Source organism: Macaca thibetana, chromosome 19 (genome assembly GCF_024542745.1).
Source record: "Macaca thibetana thibetana isolate TM-01 chromosome 19, ASM2454274v1, whole genome shotgun sequence".
Taxonomy (NCBI): domain Eukaryota; kingdom Metazoa; phylum Chordata; class Mammalia; order Primates; family Cercopithecidae; genus Macaca; species Macaca thibetana.
Genome location: NC_065596.1, coordinates 43274172 through 43293543, shown reverse-complemented (window position 1 = coordinate 43293543; position 19372 = coordinate 43274172). Strand labels below are relative to the sequence as shown.

The 19372-nt window shown below is 49.1% G+C and overlaps 2 protein-coding genes and 1 pseudogene across 2 annotated transcripts in view; all 3 read left to right on the top strand.

Annotated features, from left to right (window-relative positions):
- LOC126941709 (uncharacterized) overlaps positions 1–13538 on the top strand; it is a 35243-nt gene extending 21705 nt beyond the window's left edge. The window contains exons 5-6 of the mRNA XM_050768370.1: positions 12462–12575; positions 13308–13538. Coding sequence (XP_050624327.1) covers positions 12462–12575; positions 13308–13538 — 345 coding nt within the window. The remainder of the gene's footprint in view (positions 1–12461; positions 12576–13307) is intronic.
- Positions 1–19372, top strand: part of SARS2 (seryl-tRNA synthetase 2, mitochondrial) — a 209078-nt gene that overhangs the window by 68657 nt on the left and 121049 nt on the right. The gene's annotated exons all lie outside the window — the stretch shown is intronic.
- Positions 16202–16262, top strand: LOC126943679 (uncharacterized; annotated as a pseudogene).

The window sequence follows — 19372 nt, the reverse complement described above, 5'->3', positions numbered from 1 at the left end:
ATGTTTTTGACTACAATTCAAAATAAGACATGTACTTACATCACAACCTAGCACACATGCATATATGTATATCTATTACATAATTAAAAGTTTATATAACTTGGCCAGTTGCGGTGGCTCACACCTGTAATCCCAGGACTTTGGGAGGCCAAGGCAGGTGGATCACTTGAGGTCAGGGGTTCAACACCTGCCTGGCCAACATGGTGAAACCCCGTTTCTACTAAAAGTACAAAAAAATGTAGCTGGGTGTGGTGGCACACACCTGTAATCCCAGTTACTTGGGAGGGTGAGGTAGGAGAATCTCTTGAACCCAGGAGGCAGAGCTTGCAGTGAGCTGAGATCGTACCACTGCACTCCAGCCTGGGTGACAGAGTGAGACTCCATCTCAAAAAAAAAAAAAGGTTTTACATAACTTGTGCAAGACTCACAACGTGGGCAGTGCCAGCCTCTAATCTCTTCTGTTTTTGCTTTTGTTTTTAAATGCTAGTCTAAATCCACTTAATTGATTTCAAAGCCTTAGCAGATCTCTATCTGCTTTCTAGAACAAGTCTATGTTTTTTGTTTTCTGTTTTTTGAGACAGGGTCTTGCTCTGTTGCCCAGGCTGGAGTGCAGTGGCGAAATCTTGGCTCACTGCAACCTCTGCCTTCTGAGTTCAAGTGCTTCTTGTGTCTTAGCTTCCCAGGTAGCTGGGATTACAGGCACCCGCCACCACACCCAGTTGATTTTGGATCTTTAGTAGAGGTGGGGTTTCTCCATGTTGGCCAGGTTGGTCTTGAACTCCTGACCTCAGGTGATCCATCCACCTTGGCCTCCCAAAGTGCTGGGATTACAGACCTGAGCCACCACGCTTGGCCAAGTCTATGTTTTTAAAGTTTCTGTGCAGATACTTTAAAATTTGTTTTATTCCACTCGAGTGAGGTATAATTTACATTATAATTACAGTAAAACGCGCCCACTTTAAGTGTGCAGTTGGATGAGTTTTGACAATTGTACACCACCTCAATCAAGGCAGAGAACATTTCTATCCAGAACATTCCTTTGTGCCCTTTTGCAGTCAATCCTCTTACCGCCCACCCCCCACCTCCAGGGGTAACTGCTGTTTTGATTTTTAGCATAGATTAGTGTTATAATAAATATTTTATATGCTCCTTTTACCACCCCGAAATAAAGTTTATGGATAATATAACCCACCCACGTATAAAAAAATGTTTTTAATCAAGGTAATGTCCTTACTATAATAAAGAAAGAATAAGTGGAAAATAATTTATAGTAAAAAGTTCAGGCCGGGCGCGGTGGCTCAAGCCTGTAATCCCAGCACTTTGGGAGGCCGAGACGGGCGGATCACGAGGTCAGGAGATCGAGACCATCCTGGCTAACACGGTGAAACCCCGTCTCTACTAAGAAATACAAAAAAATAGCCGGGCGAGGTGGCGGGCGCCTGTAGTCCCAGCTACTCGGGAGGCTGAGGCAGGAGAATGGCGTGAACCCGGGAGGCGGAGCTTGCAGTGAGCTGAGATCCGGCCACTGCACTCCAGCCTGGGCTACAGAGCGAGACTCCGTCTCAAAAAAAAAAAAAAAAAAAAAAAAAAAAAAGTTCAAAAGGCTCAGACTTAAGCTATAAAACATAATAAAGGGTTAGGGGTGTGCCAGGGGCAGAAGCTTTGCAAATGCCTTCTGGAGAGCCACAAATGAAGACACAAGTACGTTGGCTTTGTGACTCAGGCACCAAATGGTGAACAATGAACACACATCCCTGGTGACATCACAACTACCCAGTAGTTGCATTCCTGAAAAATTTTAAACTGTTTACAGGCCCGGTGCGGTGGCTCACGCCTGTAATCACAACAGTTTGGGAGGCCGAGTTGGGAGGATGGCTTGAGCCCAGGAATTTGAGGTTACAGTGAGCCATGATCGCACCACTGCACTCCAGCCTGGTGATGGAGCGAGACCCTGTCTCTAACAACAACGACAACAAACCTGGTTATGAGTATAATGGAGTTCCAGGCAGGGCATAGGTAATTTTGTTTTTTTGTTTTGAGACAGGGTCTTGCCCTGTCACCCAGGCTGGAGTGCAGTGACATGATCATGGTTCACTGTAATCTCAAACTCCTGGGCTCAGGCAGTCCTCCCACCTTGGCCTCCCAAAGCGCTGGGATTACAGTCATGACTCACTGCATCCACCCCAGGGCACGCACCTTCCTTCCTTCCTTCCTTCCTTCCTTCCTTCCTTTCTTCTTTCCTTCCTTCCTTCCTTTCTTCCTTCCTTCCTTCCTTCCTTCCTTCCTTCCTTCCTTTCTTCTTTCCTTCCTTCCTTCCTTTCTTCCTTCCTTCCTTCCTTTCTTCTTTCTTTCTTTCCTTCCTTCTTTCTTTTCTTTTCTTTTTTTGAGACAGAGTCTCACTCTGTTGCCCAGGCTGGAGTACAGTGGCTCGATCTCGGCTCACTGCAACCTCAACCTCCGCAGTTCAAGAGATTCTCCTACCTCAGCCTCCCAAATAGCTGAGACTACAGGTCCCCGTTACCTTGTTTGGCTAATTTTTTTTTTTTTTTTTTTTTTAGTAGAGACAGGGTTTCACCATGTTGGCCAGGCTGGGCTTGAACTCCTGACCTCAAGCAATCCACCTGCCTCAGCCTCCCAAAGTTCTGGGATTACAGACATGAGCCACTGCGCCACCTGGCCTGGTCACATTTCTTTTTGTGTTTGTTTGTTTTTGAGATGGAGTCACTCTGTCACCCAGGCTAGAGTGCAGTGACGCGATCTCGGCTCACTGCAACCTCTGCCTCCTGGGTTCAAGCGATTCTCCTGCCTCAGCCTCCCGAGTAGCTGGGATTAGAGGTGCCTGCCACCACAGCTGGCTAATTTTTTGTATTTTTAGTTGAGACCCGATTTTGCTGTCTTGGCCAGGTTGGTCTTGAACTCCTGACCTCAAAAGATCTGCCCGCCTCGGCCTCCCAAAGTGCTGGGATTACAAGCATAAGCCACCATGCTGGGCCTCTCAGATATTTCTTTTTTATTTTTATTATTTTTTGTTTGTTTGAAAAGGAGTCTCGCTTTGTCGCCTAGGCTGGAGTGCAGTGGTGCAATCTTGGCTCACTACAATCTCCGCCTCCTGGGTTCACGCCATTCTCCTGCCTCAGCCTCCTGAGTAGGCACCCGCCACCACGCCCGGCTAATTTTTTCTATTTTTAGTAGAGATGGGGTTTCACTGTATTAACCAGGATGGTCTCAATCTCCTGACCTCGTGATCTGCCCACCTCGGCCTCCCAAAGTGCTGGGATTACAAGCATAAGCCACCATGCTGGGCCTCTCTGGTATTTCTTTTTTATTTTTATTATTTTTTGTTTGTTTGTTTGAAAAGGAGTCTCAATCTGTCACCCAGGCTGGAGTGCAGTGGCGCAATCTTGGTTCACTGCAAATTCCACCTCCCAGGTTCACGCCATTCTCCTGCCTCAGCCTCCCGAGTAGCTGGGACTACAGGCGCCCGCCACCTCGCCCGGCTAGTTTTTTGTATTTTTAGTAGAGACGGGGTTTCACCGGGTTAGCCAGGATGGTCTCGATCTCCTGACCTCGTGATCTGCCCGCCTCAGCCTCCCAAAGTGCTGGGATTGCAGACGTGAGCCGCTGCGCCCGGCCCTCTCAGATATTTCTTTATAGCAATGCAGGAACAGACAAATACAGGTAGCTTGTCTGATATTACAGCTTGTAACTGGTCTGGGTCTCTCCCAGTCCGCAGCTTCACCCAAGACTCCGAACTCCGCCCATCCTCATTCTCAGCATTAAAACACACAGGTGTTTTAAAACACACAGAGATTTCCTAAAAGCCTCAGTTTATTTTAAATCACTGCAAGTGTAGCCTTTTTTATATTTTTTTAGATGGAGTTTTGCTCTTGTTGCCCAGGCTGGAGTGCAATAGCGCGATCTTGGCTCACCGCAACCTCCGCCTCCCAGGTTCAAGCGATTGTCCTGCCTTGGCCTCCCAAGTAGCTGGGATTACAGGCATGCGCTGCCATGCCCAGCTAATTTTGTATTTTTAGTGACGGGGTTTCTCCATGTTGGTCAGGCTGGTCTTGAACTCCTGACCTCAGGTGATCCGCCCTCTTCAGCCTCCCAAAGTGCTGGGATTACAGGTGTGAGCCACCGCACCCGGCCAAGTGTAGCCTTTTTAAAGACTCCCAGTGGAGAGACATCGCTGCTTGGTGACAACCCTCAGCTCTCATGTTGGCCGGCTGAGTGCCCTGCTCTGTACATTTGAAAAGAAAACCCAAGAAGGAACAGTGAGTCTCGCCCCCAGGCCAGACAAACGGGGGACCATCGCTGGGGGCAAAAATAGTGCAGGGTTTCTCTAAAACCAAGTTACCCAAACTTCAGTGGCTCACATACCACTTGAGCTTTTTTTGTCCTATTCAAGGACTACTTGAACTCTCATTTACTTAATTTCTTTAAATAATGTTTAGACTTAATTCATTTTGAAGGCAACATTGTATCACCACTATAAAGATAAAACCAAAATCACTTAATCCTTTTTCAAAGAAAATAGAGACTGGGCGCAGTGGCTCACGACGCTAATCCCAGCATTTTGGGAGGTCGAGGGGAGTGGATCACCTGAGGTCTGGAGTTCAAGGCCAGCCTGGCCAACATGGTGAAACCCCGTCTCTACTAAAAATACAAAAACTTAGCTAGCATGGTGGCAGGTGCCTGTAATCCCAGTTACTCAGGAGGCTGAGGCAGGAGAATATCTTGAACCTGGAGGCGGAGGTTGCAGTGAGCCGAGATCAAGCTATCGCACTCCAGACTGGGCAACAAGAGTGAAACTCCGTCTCCAAAAAAAAGGAAATACATACAGAGCTGGGTTGGGTGTAGTGGCTGATGCCTGTAATCCCAGCATGTTGGAAGGCCAAGGCAGGAGGATTACTTGAAGTCAGGAGTTCAAGACCAGCCTGGGCAACATAGCAAAACCCCATTACTATGAAAAAAAAAATTTTGAATTAGCTAGGCACTGTGGTGTGCGCTTGTAGTCCCAGCTACTTGGGAAGCTGAGGTGGGAGGATCACTTGAACCCAGGAGGCCAAGGCTGCAGTGAGCCAAGACTGCACCACTGCACTCAAGCTTGGGTGACTGTGTTTCCCTATCTCTTAAAAAGAAAAAAAGAAAGCAAACACAGAGCTATTCACATAACGAATGTTTTGTGTACTACCTAAATGTGTAAAATCCCACCAGCATATTCCACTCTTTGGGAAATGCTGTTCTAAGTAGAAATTAGTGACAATTTCCAGAGAGATCTCAGCACGTTTGAACAAGCAACATCTTGGAGTCACCTGTCAATCAGACCATTGGGCTCAACTTCCCAGAGATCTGTAGCATGGGGTAGGGAAAGAGGCCTTGTTGGAGAGAATACTGGCTTAAGGGGCTCAGAAGTGGGAGAGAGGCCTGAAAAAGCACTAGTAAAAACAGCCCATGTTCAGAAGTCTCAGAAACCCCCCAGTGCTTTCGGGAGAACATTTCACACACACAGACACACATATACAAACTCCATATATGAATGCTTTGGGCTGCAAGTAATAGCAAACCCACAGAGATGTGTAGTCTGTCCAGATGCTCACTGGTGTCACTGACATCCTGGGTTCCTGTTTCTCTGCTCTGCGATCTCTATCTAGTTTTATCTTCATCCTGAAGATAAGGTTGTTAGTGAAAGGCTGCCAACACCACTGCGACATGCTTTCTTATTTGAGTTCAGCAGAGGCAAGGGAGAGAGAAAGACAGAATGAGAGAGAGAGAAGCTGTCTTCCTGGGGGACTCCCTCGAGAGTGCAGAGGGAGCTGTGGGGTGTTTGAGGGGAACGAACAGTAATGATACTGATCAACAGTTACATGCGACTTTCTGTGCTGCAAGCACTGCTCTTAGCCTTCCCGTGCGCCCTATTCCACCAACTCTAAGGTGCTCTGTGCATAAGAGCCATCTCAGAAAGAAAAAAAAGCAGCCAGGTGCAGTGGCTCACGCCTGTAATCCCAACACTTTGGGAGGCCCAGGCAGGCAGATCACCTGAGGCCAGGAGTTTGAGACCACCCTGGCCAACATGGTGAAACCGTGTCTCTACTAAAAATACAAAAATTAGCTGGGCGTGGTGGTGGGCACCTGTAATCTCAGCTACTCAGGAGGCTGAGGCGGGAGGATTACTTGAACCTGGAAAGCGGAGGTTGCAGTGAGCCGAGATCGTGCCACTGCACTCCAGCCTGGGCGACAGAGGACAACTCCATCTAAAAAAAAAAAAAAAAAAGCCTGGCGTGGTGGCTCACACCTGTAATCCCAATACTTCGGGAGGCAGAAGAGGGCAGATCACCTGAAGAGTTTGAGACCAGCCTGACCAACATGGAGAAACCCCATCTCTAATAAAAATATAAAATTAGCCAGGCATGGTGGTGCATACCTGCAATCCCAGCTACTCAGGAGGCTGAGGCAGGAGAATTGCTTGAACCTGGGAGGCGGAGGCTGCAGTGAGCCGAGATCGCGCCACTGCACTCCAGCCTGGGCAACAAGAGCGAGACTCCATCTCAAAAAAAAAAAAAGAAAAAAAAAAAAAAAGCAGAAAAGACCACTGTTGATTAAACCGCAACAGATCGTCTATTTTAACACCCATCCCAATTCCATGGATCAGTGAAATACCCCATAGTAGCTCATTCGATCCTCTCCACAACCCTATGAGGTAGGTAGCATTATCATCCCCATTTTATACAGGGGGAAACGCAGGTCAGAAAGACTGAGCGGCATGCCCAGAGTCCCCCAGTGAGCCAGAGGTGGAGCCTGGATTTGAACCCGGGCAGTCTGGCAGCAGAGCCCTGGCTCTCATCTGCTCTCCACACTGCCTCTCTGCTTCCAGTCTGAGTTTGGAGAAGTAGGCCCAGGAATCACACAGACAGCTCAAAGTATCTGCCTATTGGCATATGAAAAGGTGCTCAACATCACTGATCATCAGAGAGATGCATATCAAAACTACAGTGAGATACATCATCTCACCCCAGTTAAAGAGCCTTATATCCAAAAGGCAGGCAATGACAAATGCTGGCAACAATGTGAAGAAAAGAGAACCCTCGGCCGGGCGCGGTGGCTCAAGCCTGTAATCCCAGCACTTTGGGAGGCCGAGACGGGTGGATCACGAGGTCAGGAGATCGAGACCATCCTGGTGAACACAGTGAAACCCCGTCTCTACTAAAACTACAAAAAACTAGCCGGGCGAGGTGGCGGGCGCCTGTAGTCCCAGCTACTCGGGAGGCTGAGGCAGGAGAAAGGTGTGAACCCGGGAGGCGGAGCTTGCAGTGAGCTGAGATCCGGCCACTGCACTCCAGCCTGGGCGACAGAGCGAGACTCCGTCTCAAAAAAAAAAAAAAAAAAAGAGAACCCTCATACCCTGTTGGTGGGAATGTAAATCCGTACAAACACTATGGAGAACAGTTTGGAGGTTCCTCAAAAAACTCAAAATTGAGGCCGGGCGCAGTGGCTCATGCCTGTAATCCCAACACTTTGGGAGGTCCAAGCAGGTGGATCCCGTGAGGTCAGGAGTTCAAGACTAGCCTGGCCAACATGGTGAAACCCCATCTCTACTAAAAATACAAAAATTAGCCAGGCGTCATGGTGCATGCCTGTAATCCCAGCTACTCCAGAGGCTGAGGCAGGAGAATCACTTGAACCTGGGAGGCAGAGGTTGCGGTGAGTGAGATCACACCACTGCACTCCAGCCTGAGGGACAGAGCTAGATTCTGTCTCAAAACAAAAACAATGACAACAACAACAAAATCCACCCTAAAATTGTGCTACCATATGATCCAGCAATCCCACTGCTGGGTATATATCCCAAAGAATGGAAATCAGTGTATCTGTTAAGGAAATATCTGCACTCCCATATGTATTGCAGTACTGCTCACAATAGCCAAGATTTGGAAGCAACCTTGTCCATCAGCAGAGGAATGGATAAAGAAAATGTACATATGCACAGTGGAGTACTATTCAGCCATAAAAAAGAATGAGATCCAGTCATTTGTAACAACGTGAATGGAACTGGAGACCATTATGTTAAGTGAAATAAACCAGGTTCAGAAAGACAAACATCACATGTTCTCACTTATTTGTGGGAGCTAAAAATCAAAACAATTGAACTCATGGACATAGAGAGGCTGGGAAGGGTAGGTGGGGGTTGCGGGGGAGGTGAGGATGGTTAATGGGTACAAAAAAAATAGAAATAATGAGTAAGACCTACTATTTGATCACACAACAGGGCGCCTATAGTCAATAATAACTCTCTATTTTAAAATAACTAAAGCAGTATAATTGGATTGTTTGTAACACAAAGGATAAATGCTTGAGGGGATGGATGCCCCATTTTCCAGGATGTGGTTATTATATATTCTGTGCCTGTATCAAAACATTTCATGTACCCCATAAATAAGGACAACTACTATGTACCTACAAAAATTAATAATTAAACAAATATGTATCAGCCTATTGGTCAAGGCTTAGCTGGGTGGCCACAGTGCACTTCCCAATACCCCCAAATGAACTTACTGTCTAAAATGGAGGCTCCTTGGCCAGGCGCGGTGGTTCACGCCTGTAATCTCAACACTTTGGGAGGCCGAGATGGGCAGATGACCTGAGGTCAGGAGTTCGAGACCAGCCTGGCCAACATCGTGAAACCCCGTCTCTACTAAAAAAAAAAAAAAAAAAAAATTAGCCAGGCTTGTTGGCGCACGCCTGTAATCCCAGCTACTTGGGAGGGAGGCTGAGGCAGGAGAATCGCTTGAACCCGGGAGGCAGAGGTTGCAGTGAGCCGAGATTGTGCCACTGCACTCCAGCCTGGGCAACAGATAGACTCTGTCAAAAAAAAGAACAAGGTGGGCGCGGTGGCTCAAGCCTGTAATCCCAGCACTTTGGGAGGCCGAGACGGGTGGATCACGAGGTCAGGAGATTGAGACCATCCTGGCTAACACGGTGAAACCCCATCTCTACTAAAAAATACAAAAAAAACTGGCCGGGCGAGGTGGCGGGCGCCTGTAGTCCCAGCTACTCGGGAGGCTGAGGCAGGAGAATGGCGTGAACCCGGGAGGCGGAGCTTGCAATGAGCTGAGATCCGGCCACTGCACTTCAGCCTGGGCGACAGAGCGAGACTCCGTCTCAAAAAAAAAATAAAAAAATAAAAAAAAGAACAAGGAAGTGGGCAGCCTGGATTGACAACGGCCACTGTCCTTGCTCAACAGGGAGACCAGTGCAGAATGGACCTGACCCTGTAAATGACAGGTGACCACAGGTAACAATATAAGTCACCATTTTGTCTCCACATATTGTGAACCACCAGTGCTCCCTTAACCGTGGCAACAGGGTTGATGATGCTCTTAAGCCCTCCAATTAGAAAACCGGCTGCAGATGCCCTTCCCTAGGGCTCTGTTCCCCTAGAATCACTATCAGTCAGGAACTGATTATCAGTAGGCTGAATCACGGCCCCCAAATATATTCAGGATGGCGATGGTCTCTTTTTTTTTTTTTCTTTTTTTTTGAGACGAAGTCTCGCTCTGTCGCCCAGGCTGGAGTGCAGTGGCCGGATCTCAGCTCACTGCAAGCTCCGCCTCCTGAGTTTACGCCATTCTCCTGCCTCAGCCTCCCGAGTAGCTGGGACTACAGGCGCCCGCCACCTCGCCCGGCTAGTTTTTTGTACTTTTTAGTAGAGACGGGGTTTCACCGTGTTAGCCAGAATGGTCTCGATCTCCTGACCTCGTGATCCGCCCGTCTCGGCCTCCCAAAGCGCTGGGATTACAGGCTTGAGCCACCGCCCCCGGCCGCCGGTGATGGTCTCAATGTTTGTATCCCCTCTGAAATTCACATACTGAGGCCAGGAGCAGTGGCTCACGCCTGTAATCCCAGCACTTTGGGAGAGCAAGGCGGGAGGATTGCCCGAGCTCAGGAATTCAAGGTCAGCCTGGCTAACATAGTAAGATCCCCATCTCTACAAAAAATTGGCCAGGCATGGTGGGATGCACCTGAAGTCCCAGATACTTGGGAGGCTGTGGTGGGAAGATCACTTGAGCCTGGGCGGTCGAGGTCGCAGTGAGCTGTGACTCCAGCCTGGGCAACAGAGAGAGACCCTGTCTCAAGAACAAACCCCAAAATTCATATATGGAAATCCCAACCCCCAGGGTGATGGTATTAGGAGGTGCAACCTCTGGGAGATGATTGGGTCAAGAGGGCAAAGTCCACATGAATAGGATTAGTGCCCTTATAAAACACGCCACAGGGAGCGCCCTTGCCTCTTCCACCATGTGAGAACCCAGGGACAAGACCCCCTCTATGAGGAAGCGGGGCGCTTATCAGACACCGAATCTGCCAGCACCTTGATCTTGAACGTCCCAGCCTTTACAACTGTGAGAAATACATTTCTGTTGAGTTTAAACCTCCCAGTTTATGGTATTTTGTTACAGCAGCCTGAACAGACTAAGACGGGAACCCAATCCCTGGAACCTATAAATGTTATGTTATACAAAAGAAGCGTCTTTGCAGATGTGAGAAAGTTAATGATTTTTTTTTTTTTTTTTTTTTTTTTTTTTTTTTGGAGATGGAGTCTTGCTCTGTCACCCAGGATAGAATGCAGTGGCGCAATCTCAGCTCACAGCAACCTCCGCCTCCTAGGTTCCAGCAAGTCTCCTGCCTCAGCCTCCTAAGTAGCTGGGATTACAGGCGCATGCCACCATGCCTGGCTAATTTTTGTATTTTTAGTAGAAACAGGGATTTGCTGTGTTGGCCAGGCTGGTCTCGAACTCCCGATCTCAGGTGATCTGCCCACCTTGGCCTACCAAAGTGCTGGGATTACAGGTGTGAGCCACTGCACCCGGCCAAGTTAATGATTTTGAGATGAGATTATCCTGAACTACCTGTTAAGCCATATATGCCATCACAAGTGTCCTTATAAATGAGAGGCAGAAGGAGGTTGCACACAGAAGAGGAGAAGGCAAAATCACTCCAGCGGCAGAGATTGGAGTGATGCAGCCACAAGCCAAGGAATGCTGGCAGCCTCCAGAAGCCAGGAGAGGCAATGAATGGCTCCCCCTTGCCTCCAGAAGGCAGGCAGTCCTGCCACTCCTTTGACTCCAACCCAATGAAACTGATTTTAGACTCTGGCCTCCAGAGCAGCAAGAGAATAAATGCCTGTGTTTGAAGCCATGAAGTTTGTGATAATTCGTTACAGCAGCAATGGGAAACTAATACAGGACTCCAGCAGAGAGGCTGAGCTGACCAGCCCTCCTGGAGCCTGCATACAGTTAACAAGTCACAGTGACAGGGAAGGTGGCCATGACCAGTGGCTGGATGAGTGGGACGGTGAGAGGGAGCTGTGAAGTCTATGGAAGGTTTCTGAGAAAATCAGAGTAGGCAAAGGGGGTAAAAGGGGCAGGGTGGTGGCCAGGTGTGGTGGCTCACACCTGCAATCCCAGCACTTTGGGAGACTGAGGTGGGAGGATCACTTGAGGCCAGGAGTTTGAGACCAGACTGACAACATAGTGAGACCCCATCTCCATAAAAAATTACAATTATAGGTGCTGTGTGTGCACCTATAGTCTCAGCTCCTTGGGAGGTTGAAGTAGGAGGAATTGCTTGAGCCTAGGAGTTCAAGGTTGCAGTGAGCCACGATCACGCCACTGCACTCCAGCCTGGGCAATACGACTAGACCCTGTCTCAAAAAATAAAAATAAAAATAAAACACTAGGAGTTCAAGAAAAGGCAGGGTGGTTAAAGTATTAAAGGCAGTGGTCAGGGGAAGCCTGACTGGGAAGGCAATATTTGAGCAAACTTTGGAAGGAGGGTAGGGAGTGACCCACAGGGAGGGACAGCCAAGCAAAGGCCCTGTGGTGGGAACAGAATAATAAGCAGCGGCCGGGCTGGGTGAGCAAGGAGCCCATGGGAGGCCACAGAGTCAGAGCAGGGCGGGGCAGATCATGTGAGACCTGGTGGGCCCTGGGGGAGGACTTTGCCCTTTACTCGGGGCAGGATGGCACCCCAGGCGGATTCTGGGCAGAGGAGTGACACAGGTGTTCACAGGCTCCCTATGGCTGTGGAACAGATTGCAAGGGTGGGGTGGGGAGGAGCAGGGAGTCTGTGGATGGGAGTGATGGTCCAGATGGAGACAAGGGTGGACGGATCCAGGGTGGTGGCCATGGTTGGGGGAGAAGGAGCAGGTGCTACGCTGGTTTTGTGCAGCTGGAGCTGCCTGGGTTTGCTGAAAGGTTGGGTGTGGGCGTGAGAGATGGACTCGGCCTGGGCACCGCAGGATGGAGCTGCCTGGTACTGCCCAGGGCACAGGCCACAATGAGGCTGCCTGTGCCAGCCCTGTGGGGGCCATGCTGCCTTCTGGTTCCAGATTGTGAGCCAGGATGCAGCATGGTGTCCTGGGTGTGGACCGGCTGAAGGTGACTGTTTGCCACTGTCCCCAGGTGGATGGCAATTTCCCAGCCTCTCCCACAGGCCTTTGTATGGGGACCAAGCAGGGCCGGCGGCACCTGGGCTGGGTGGGGCTGTGGCCAGCTGGGTTACAGCAAGGCACAGAGGTAGGAATGGATGGGAATGAGTCCTGTGGCCCCTTGGGGGCAGGCAGGAAGCCCCCAGTGCCCTGACTCCTAGAAGGAGGAGGGAAGTGGGCAGAGGGAGGCTCAGAAAAGCCTGGCCTGGGGCAGGAAGGGGTTAAGGTGGTTCTGTGAGCCTAAAGTGGGCTTGGGCTCAGAGCACACTAAAATCTGCCTCCTCCTCTGTCTAACACCTCGGCAAGGTCTTTCTAAGCCTCCCTTTGTTCCCCCTAAACAGGATCAAAATGCCCATTGTTGTTGAGACTAAATGAAGTCATTTATGAAAATGTTTAGCATCATCAATGCTTTACAACCTCATGTGGAATTGGGGCAGGCAACACCTGGGGGTCATGAGGGAAATGGTTTCACATCCTTGCTCTGTGCTTCTGGGCTTTCCTGAGCCTCATTTTCCCCAAAATTAAGCCCCGATTTTCCTTTTCCTTCCCCTAATCCTGCCCCATTCCCCTTCCCAGTAAATGGCAACATGGCTGGAAATCTTGGAGAACTCCCGAGTCTGGAAATGCTGGACTTCGCTGTTTCTCTCACACCCACCAGGAACATCGTTGGACCAGGCAAGTGGGGGTCCTGCACTGTGTGGTACTTTCCTCTAAGTCCCTCTCCAGTAGCTGGCGCCAGCCAAGCGACAGTGCTCTCAGGGCAGGGCACGCCCAGTTCAGACCAGGACCTGTGCAGGCCCGTCCCGTTTCTCCCCTTTAGGGTGCTCTGCAGAGATCTAGTGCCACCTCCACCACCGCCCCTGTGGGCATAGGCTGGAAGCCGCCAGGAACTCTAGGACTCTTGCTCTGTGGCTGGACCCCAGTTCCAGGACTGCTGCCTGGCAAGCACATGGCGCCCCCTGGTGGCCACCAGACTGGTGCCGCCACGAAGATTCTGGACGTCCCTGGGCACAGGACACATTCAGGGCATTGGGTCATCAATGGTCCATGACCATCTCTTAGAGTGGAGCCAGGTAGATGGGTCCATGTATCAACTTTCTTTTTTCTTTTTTTGAGACAGAGTGTTACTCTGTCACTCAGGCTGGAGTGCAGTGATGCGATCTCGGCTCACTGCAACCTCTGCCTCCCAGGTTCAAGCGATTTTCCTGCCTCAGCCTCCCAAGTAGTTGGGATTACAGCTGCGTGCCACCACGCCCAGCTAATTTTTGTATTTTTAGTAGAGATGGGTTTTTGCCGTATTGGCCAGGCTGATCCCGAACTCCTGGCTTCCAGCAATCCACCTGCCTCGACCTCCCAAAGTGCTGGGATTACAGGCATGAGCCACCATGCCCAGCTAAAATACAGATTATATACACATAGGATGTCTTCTGGTACTTCATATTTAAATAGCCTATTATCTCAGAATTGTACTTTCCCCAGTGTTTAGACTGAGGCTAGTTACTTCGTAAACTTGGATTTACAATAAGGCAATGCCCCTATTTTATTTTATTTTATTTTATTTTATATTTTATTTTATTTTTTATTTTTTATTATTATTTCTTTTGAGACAGAGTCTCACTTTGTTGCCCAGGTTGGAGTGCAGTGGCATGATCTCCACCAACTGCAACCTCCGCCTCCCGGGCTCAAGCAGTCCTCCTGCCTCATTCTCCCCAGTAGCTGGGATCACAGACGGGTGCCACCGTGCGCAGCTAATTTTTGTATTTTTCTGTAAAGACAGGATTTTTGCCATGTTGCCCAGGCCAGTCTTGAACTCCTGAGCTCAAGCGATCTGCTTGCCTTGGCCTCCCAAAGTGCTGGGATTACAGGCGTGAGCCACCGTCCCTGGCAGGCAATGTCCTTTTAGAAAGGAGCTATTTTATTTCCTTGCTATCTGCGAAGATTCCTTTGTTTCTCCCGCAGAAACTGGTATTCACGGCCTGTAACTCCTGCTGCCGGGAAGAGAGACATCGGGCTCCTGAAGAACTGGCCAGTTTCTTCTCCATAATGGGCAAATTGTGCCTCTCCCCTCCCCTGGGCCAGATGCTGTCCGGTCAGTCACAGCTGGGCTCCAGGAGGGACAGACACGTGGTCACTGTATCTGCTTTGCTTATTCTCACAGGTTGAAGGGGTATTGAAGGCTAAGACAAGGTCCGTGTTGAAGGACTCTAGTGGCCAGGCACGACGGCTCACGCCTGTAATTCCAACACTTTGGGAGGCTGAGGCAGGAGGATCGCTTGAGCCTAAGAGTTCGAGATCAGCCTGGGTGACATACTGAGACCTCAGCTCTAAAAATAAAATTGTAAAAAGTTTTTAAAATCTTGGCTGAGTGCAGTGTCTCCCGCCTGTAATCACAGCACTTTGGGAGGCCGAGGCAGGCGGATCACTTGAGGTTGGGAGTTTGAGGCCAGCCTGGGCAACATGGGGAAACGCCACCCCTACTGAAAATACAGAAAAATTAGCCAGGCGTGGTGGCGTGCACCTGTAGTCTCAGATACTCAGGAGGCTGAGGTGAAAGAATCACTTGAACCTGGGAGACTGAGGTTTAGGTGAACTGAGATCGCTCCGCCTGGGCGACAGAGTGAGACTCTGTCTAAAAAAAAAAAAAAAAAAAAAACTTTATGAATGCAGGGATGATGGCCTAAGGACAGACTTGGGTGGAAGGTGTGTGGTTCTACATTTCTATCAGGAAATTCCAAATATGGTCATTTAACATGACCAGAAATTTCTTGCTCACATTACTCTGGTTGAAACTTTTTGGGGGCCGGGCGCGGTGGCTCAAGCCTGTAATCCCAGCACTTTGGGAGGCCGAGACGGGTGGATCACGAGGTCAGGAGATCGAGACCATCCTGGCTAATATGGTGAAACCCCGTCTCTACTAAAAAAAAATACAAAAAACTAGCCGGGCGAGGTGGTGGGCACCTGTAGTCCCAGCTACTCGGGAGGCTGAGGCAGGAGAATGGCGTAAACCCGGGAGGTGGAGCTTGCAGTGAGCTGAGATCCGGCCACTGCACTCCAGCCTGGGCGACAAAGCGAGACTCCGTCTCAAAAAAAAAAAAAAAAAAAAACTTTTTGGGGCCACGTATGGTGGCTCACATCTGTAATCCCAGCAGTTTGGGAGGCCGAGGTGGGCAGACCACGAGGTCAAGAGTTCAAGACCAACCTGGCCAACATGGTGAAATCCCATCTCTACTAAGAATACAAAAATTAGCTGGGCGTGGTGGTACGTGCCTGTAATCCCAGCTACTCAGGAGGCTGAGTCAGGAGAATCACTTGAACCTGGGAGGCGGAGGTTGCAGTGAGCCGAGATCACGCCACTGCACTCCAGCCTGGGCGACAGAGCAAGACTCTGTCTCAGAAAACAAACAAACAAACAAAAAACTTGCGTTACACTGGGTGCAGTGGCTCATGCCTGTAATCCCAGTACTTTGGGAGGCAGAGGTTGGAGGATTGCTTGAGGCCAGAAGTTCGAGGCCAGCCTGGGCAACATAACGAGACCTCGCCTCTGCTTAAAACATCTTTTTAAAATTTTTAAAAGATGCTGAGGCAGGAGAATCGCTTGAACCCGGGAGGCGGAGGTTGCAGTGAGCCAAGATCGTGCCACTGCACCCTAGTCTGGGTGACAGAGTAAAATTCCATCTCAAAAAAAAAAAAAAAAATTTAAAAGACTTGCATTTGATCCTTTTGTAGTTCGTAAACTCGATGATTGGGTTTTCACACTCTTATGTGAGATGCGTGAAATGGTTTGGCTGTGTCCTCACCCAAATCTCATCTTGAATTGTAGCTCCCGTGATTCCCATGTGTTGTGGGAGGGATCCAGTGGGAGATGACGGAATCATCCAGATGGTTTCTCCCATACTGTTCTCATGGTATTGCATAAGTTTCACGAGATCTGATGGTTTTGTAAGAGTTTTTCCCCTTTCACTTGGTTCTTATTCTCTCTCTTCTCTGCTGCCATGTAAGACGTGCCCTTTGCCTTCCGCCATGATTGTGAGGCCTCCCCAACCACGTGGAACTGTGAGACAATTAAACCTCTTTTTCTTTATAAATTACCCAGTCTCAGGTATGTTTTTGTCAGCAGCGTGAAAACGGAGTAATACAATGTGCCTCCCTTTTAAACCCTGTTATGACATTGGCACATTACTGTCTGACAAGAAGAATAAAGATTGGCATTGGCGTTTGTGTTCGTCATCCACCCAGCCCAGGAAATCCTCTGACAAAGTCGCCAGAAGCCGGTACTCATGGATGTCACAACAGATGAAGCAGCCTCCTGAGGCAGTGTCATGAGGAACGATGTGACCAGTGTTAAACAGATAGCCGTACAGATCAGCAGAGGTGGCCAGGGGCAGTGGCTCATTCCTGTCATCCCAGCACTTTGGGAGGCTGAGGTGGACAGATCACCTGAGGTCAGGAGTTCAAGACCATCCTGGCCAACATGGTGAAACCCCATCTCTACTAAAAATACAAAAATTAGCTGGGCGTGGTGGCACTTGCCTGTAGTCCCAGCTACTCGGGAGGCTGAGGCAGGAGAATCACTTGAACCCAGGAGGCAGAGGTTGCAGTGAGCCAAGATTGGACCACAGCACTCCAACCTGGGGACAGAGCAAGACTCCATCTAAAAAAAGAAAAATAGGCATAGATAAATAAAAAATAAATAAAAATAAAATAAATAAAAAATTAAAAAATCAGCATAGGCAAGGATGTTGAGTGTAACAGCAATGCTGCCTCTTTTGCATGCTGAGGGATATTAAGTTAGCCCAAAATGACACAGGATGATAAAAAAGGAATATGAGGAGATGGTACCTGGACACTCTGGAGGATTTCATGGCCATGGGTTCAACAAAAAGTAAGTATCTAAGTATCTCTTCTCTATGCGTTATTCTATGTCATTGATAAATCACTATACCTCACTTGGGTCCATGAATTTGGTAACAAATTTTTCTTTTTTTTTTTAATTTTCCCTTTTTTTAGGGTGCTGGTAATCCCAGCACTTTGGGAGGCCAAGGCGGGCAGATCCCAGCAGTCTACCCTGGGCAACATGGCTAAACCCTGTCTAGTCAAAAAAGAAAAAGAAATTAAATTGTTTTTTCCTTTTTTTAAAAAAATAGAGATGGGCTCTCTTCGTGTTGCCCAGGCTGGTCTCAAGCTCGTGACCTGAAATGATCCTCCCACCTCATCCTCCCAAAGTGCTGGGATTACAGGCGTGAGTCACCACACCTGGCCACATCTTTCAATCAAATTGTTGCTATAGACAGGGACTTCACAAAAAACATCACCTGATATCCTGAACATGTTCTGTGTGGCCCAGTATCTCATGCCCAATTCTTCAGCAAATGCTCTGGGCACCTTCAAATCTATCCAGAATTAGCCACTTCTCCTGGCGCCTGTGCCCTGGTCCTGGACTGGTCCATCCTTCTGTCTCACCTGCCTCTGAGCAGAGTCCTTCTTTCTCTGTTCCTTACTTCCTCCGGCCCCCACACACAAGAAAAACAAACCCGGTTTCTCCTGCTGCATTCTCACAACACAGAATACTTCAGGGACTCTGGATGTATAGGGGGTTTTCTCTTCCACACCAAGTAATTCGACAGCAGACACCAGTTGGGTGTCTTCTCATTCAGTTCAGTTCTGACACTCGCTGGGTGTGGTGGCTCATACCTGTAATCCCAGCACTTAGGAAGGCCGAGGAGGGCGGCTCACTTGAGGTCAGGAGTTCGAGACCAGCCTGGGCAACATAGCAAGACCCTGGCTCTACAAAATAATTAGTTAATTAAAAAAATTTCAGGCCGGGTGCTGTGGCTCACTCCTGTAATCCTAGCACTTTGGGAGGCCAAGGCGGGAGGATCAGTTGAGCTCAGGAGTTCAAGACCAGCCTGGGCAAAATAGTGAGAACCTATCTTTGTTGGATTTTGAAGTGAAGGTGAGGGTTAAAGAAAGACACACGCACAGAAGGAGGGTGGCTCGACAGCAAATACAGGCTCTATGTCCAGCATAAAACCAACAGAAGTCGGGGACCAGCCTAATGCCAGAGCCCATCGCTATTTACAGGCTGGGGCAATTTATAGGTATGGGTGGGAGGGGTCTGGGCAGTCTGGCTTGCTGCCCGGCAGGATATTGTATTGATAATATCTTCCAGTAGGATGTCATCATGGTGTTCCTTGGACTTTTGTCCAGCAAGATATGATAAGGATGCTTCTTTTTTTTTCTTTTTTTTTTTTTTTTTTTTTTTTTTTGAGACGGAGTCTTGCTCTGTCACCCAGGCTGGAGTACAGAGGCACGATCTCAGCTCACTGAAACCTCTGCCTCCCGGGTTCAAGCAATTCTCCTGCCTCAGCCTCCCAAGTAGCTGGGACTACAGGCATGCATCACCATGTCCAGCTAATTTTTGTATTTTTAGTAGAGACGGAGTTTCACTATGTTGGCCAGGCTGGTCTTGAACTCCTGACCTCAAGTGATCACCCTGCCTTGGCCTCCCAAAGTGCTGGGATTATAGGCATGAGCCACCATGCCCAGCCGACTGTACATACATCTTATTGTAAATCACAATATCACAATGCCTGAATCAGATCACATCCCTCCTTCAAACCCTCCCATGGCTGCATCTCACTCACAGGACAAGTAAGTTCCTACCACAGCCCACAAAGCCCCCACAGTCTGCCCCATCACCTCTCAAAGTGCATTTCCTACCACTCTCCCCTTGGCTCTAGCCCCACGGCCTTCTTGCCCCTTGCTCCTGCCTCATGGCCTTTGCACTTGCTGTTCTCTCTTCTAAGAGCACTCTTTCCCCAGATAGTGATCTTGATGCTGGACAGGAAAGCATCAGAATTGGGGCTTAGCCTGGGAGGGATCTTG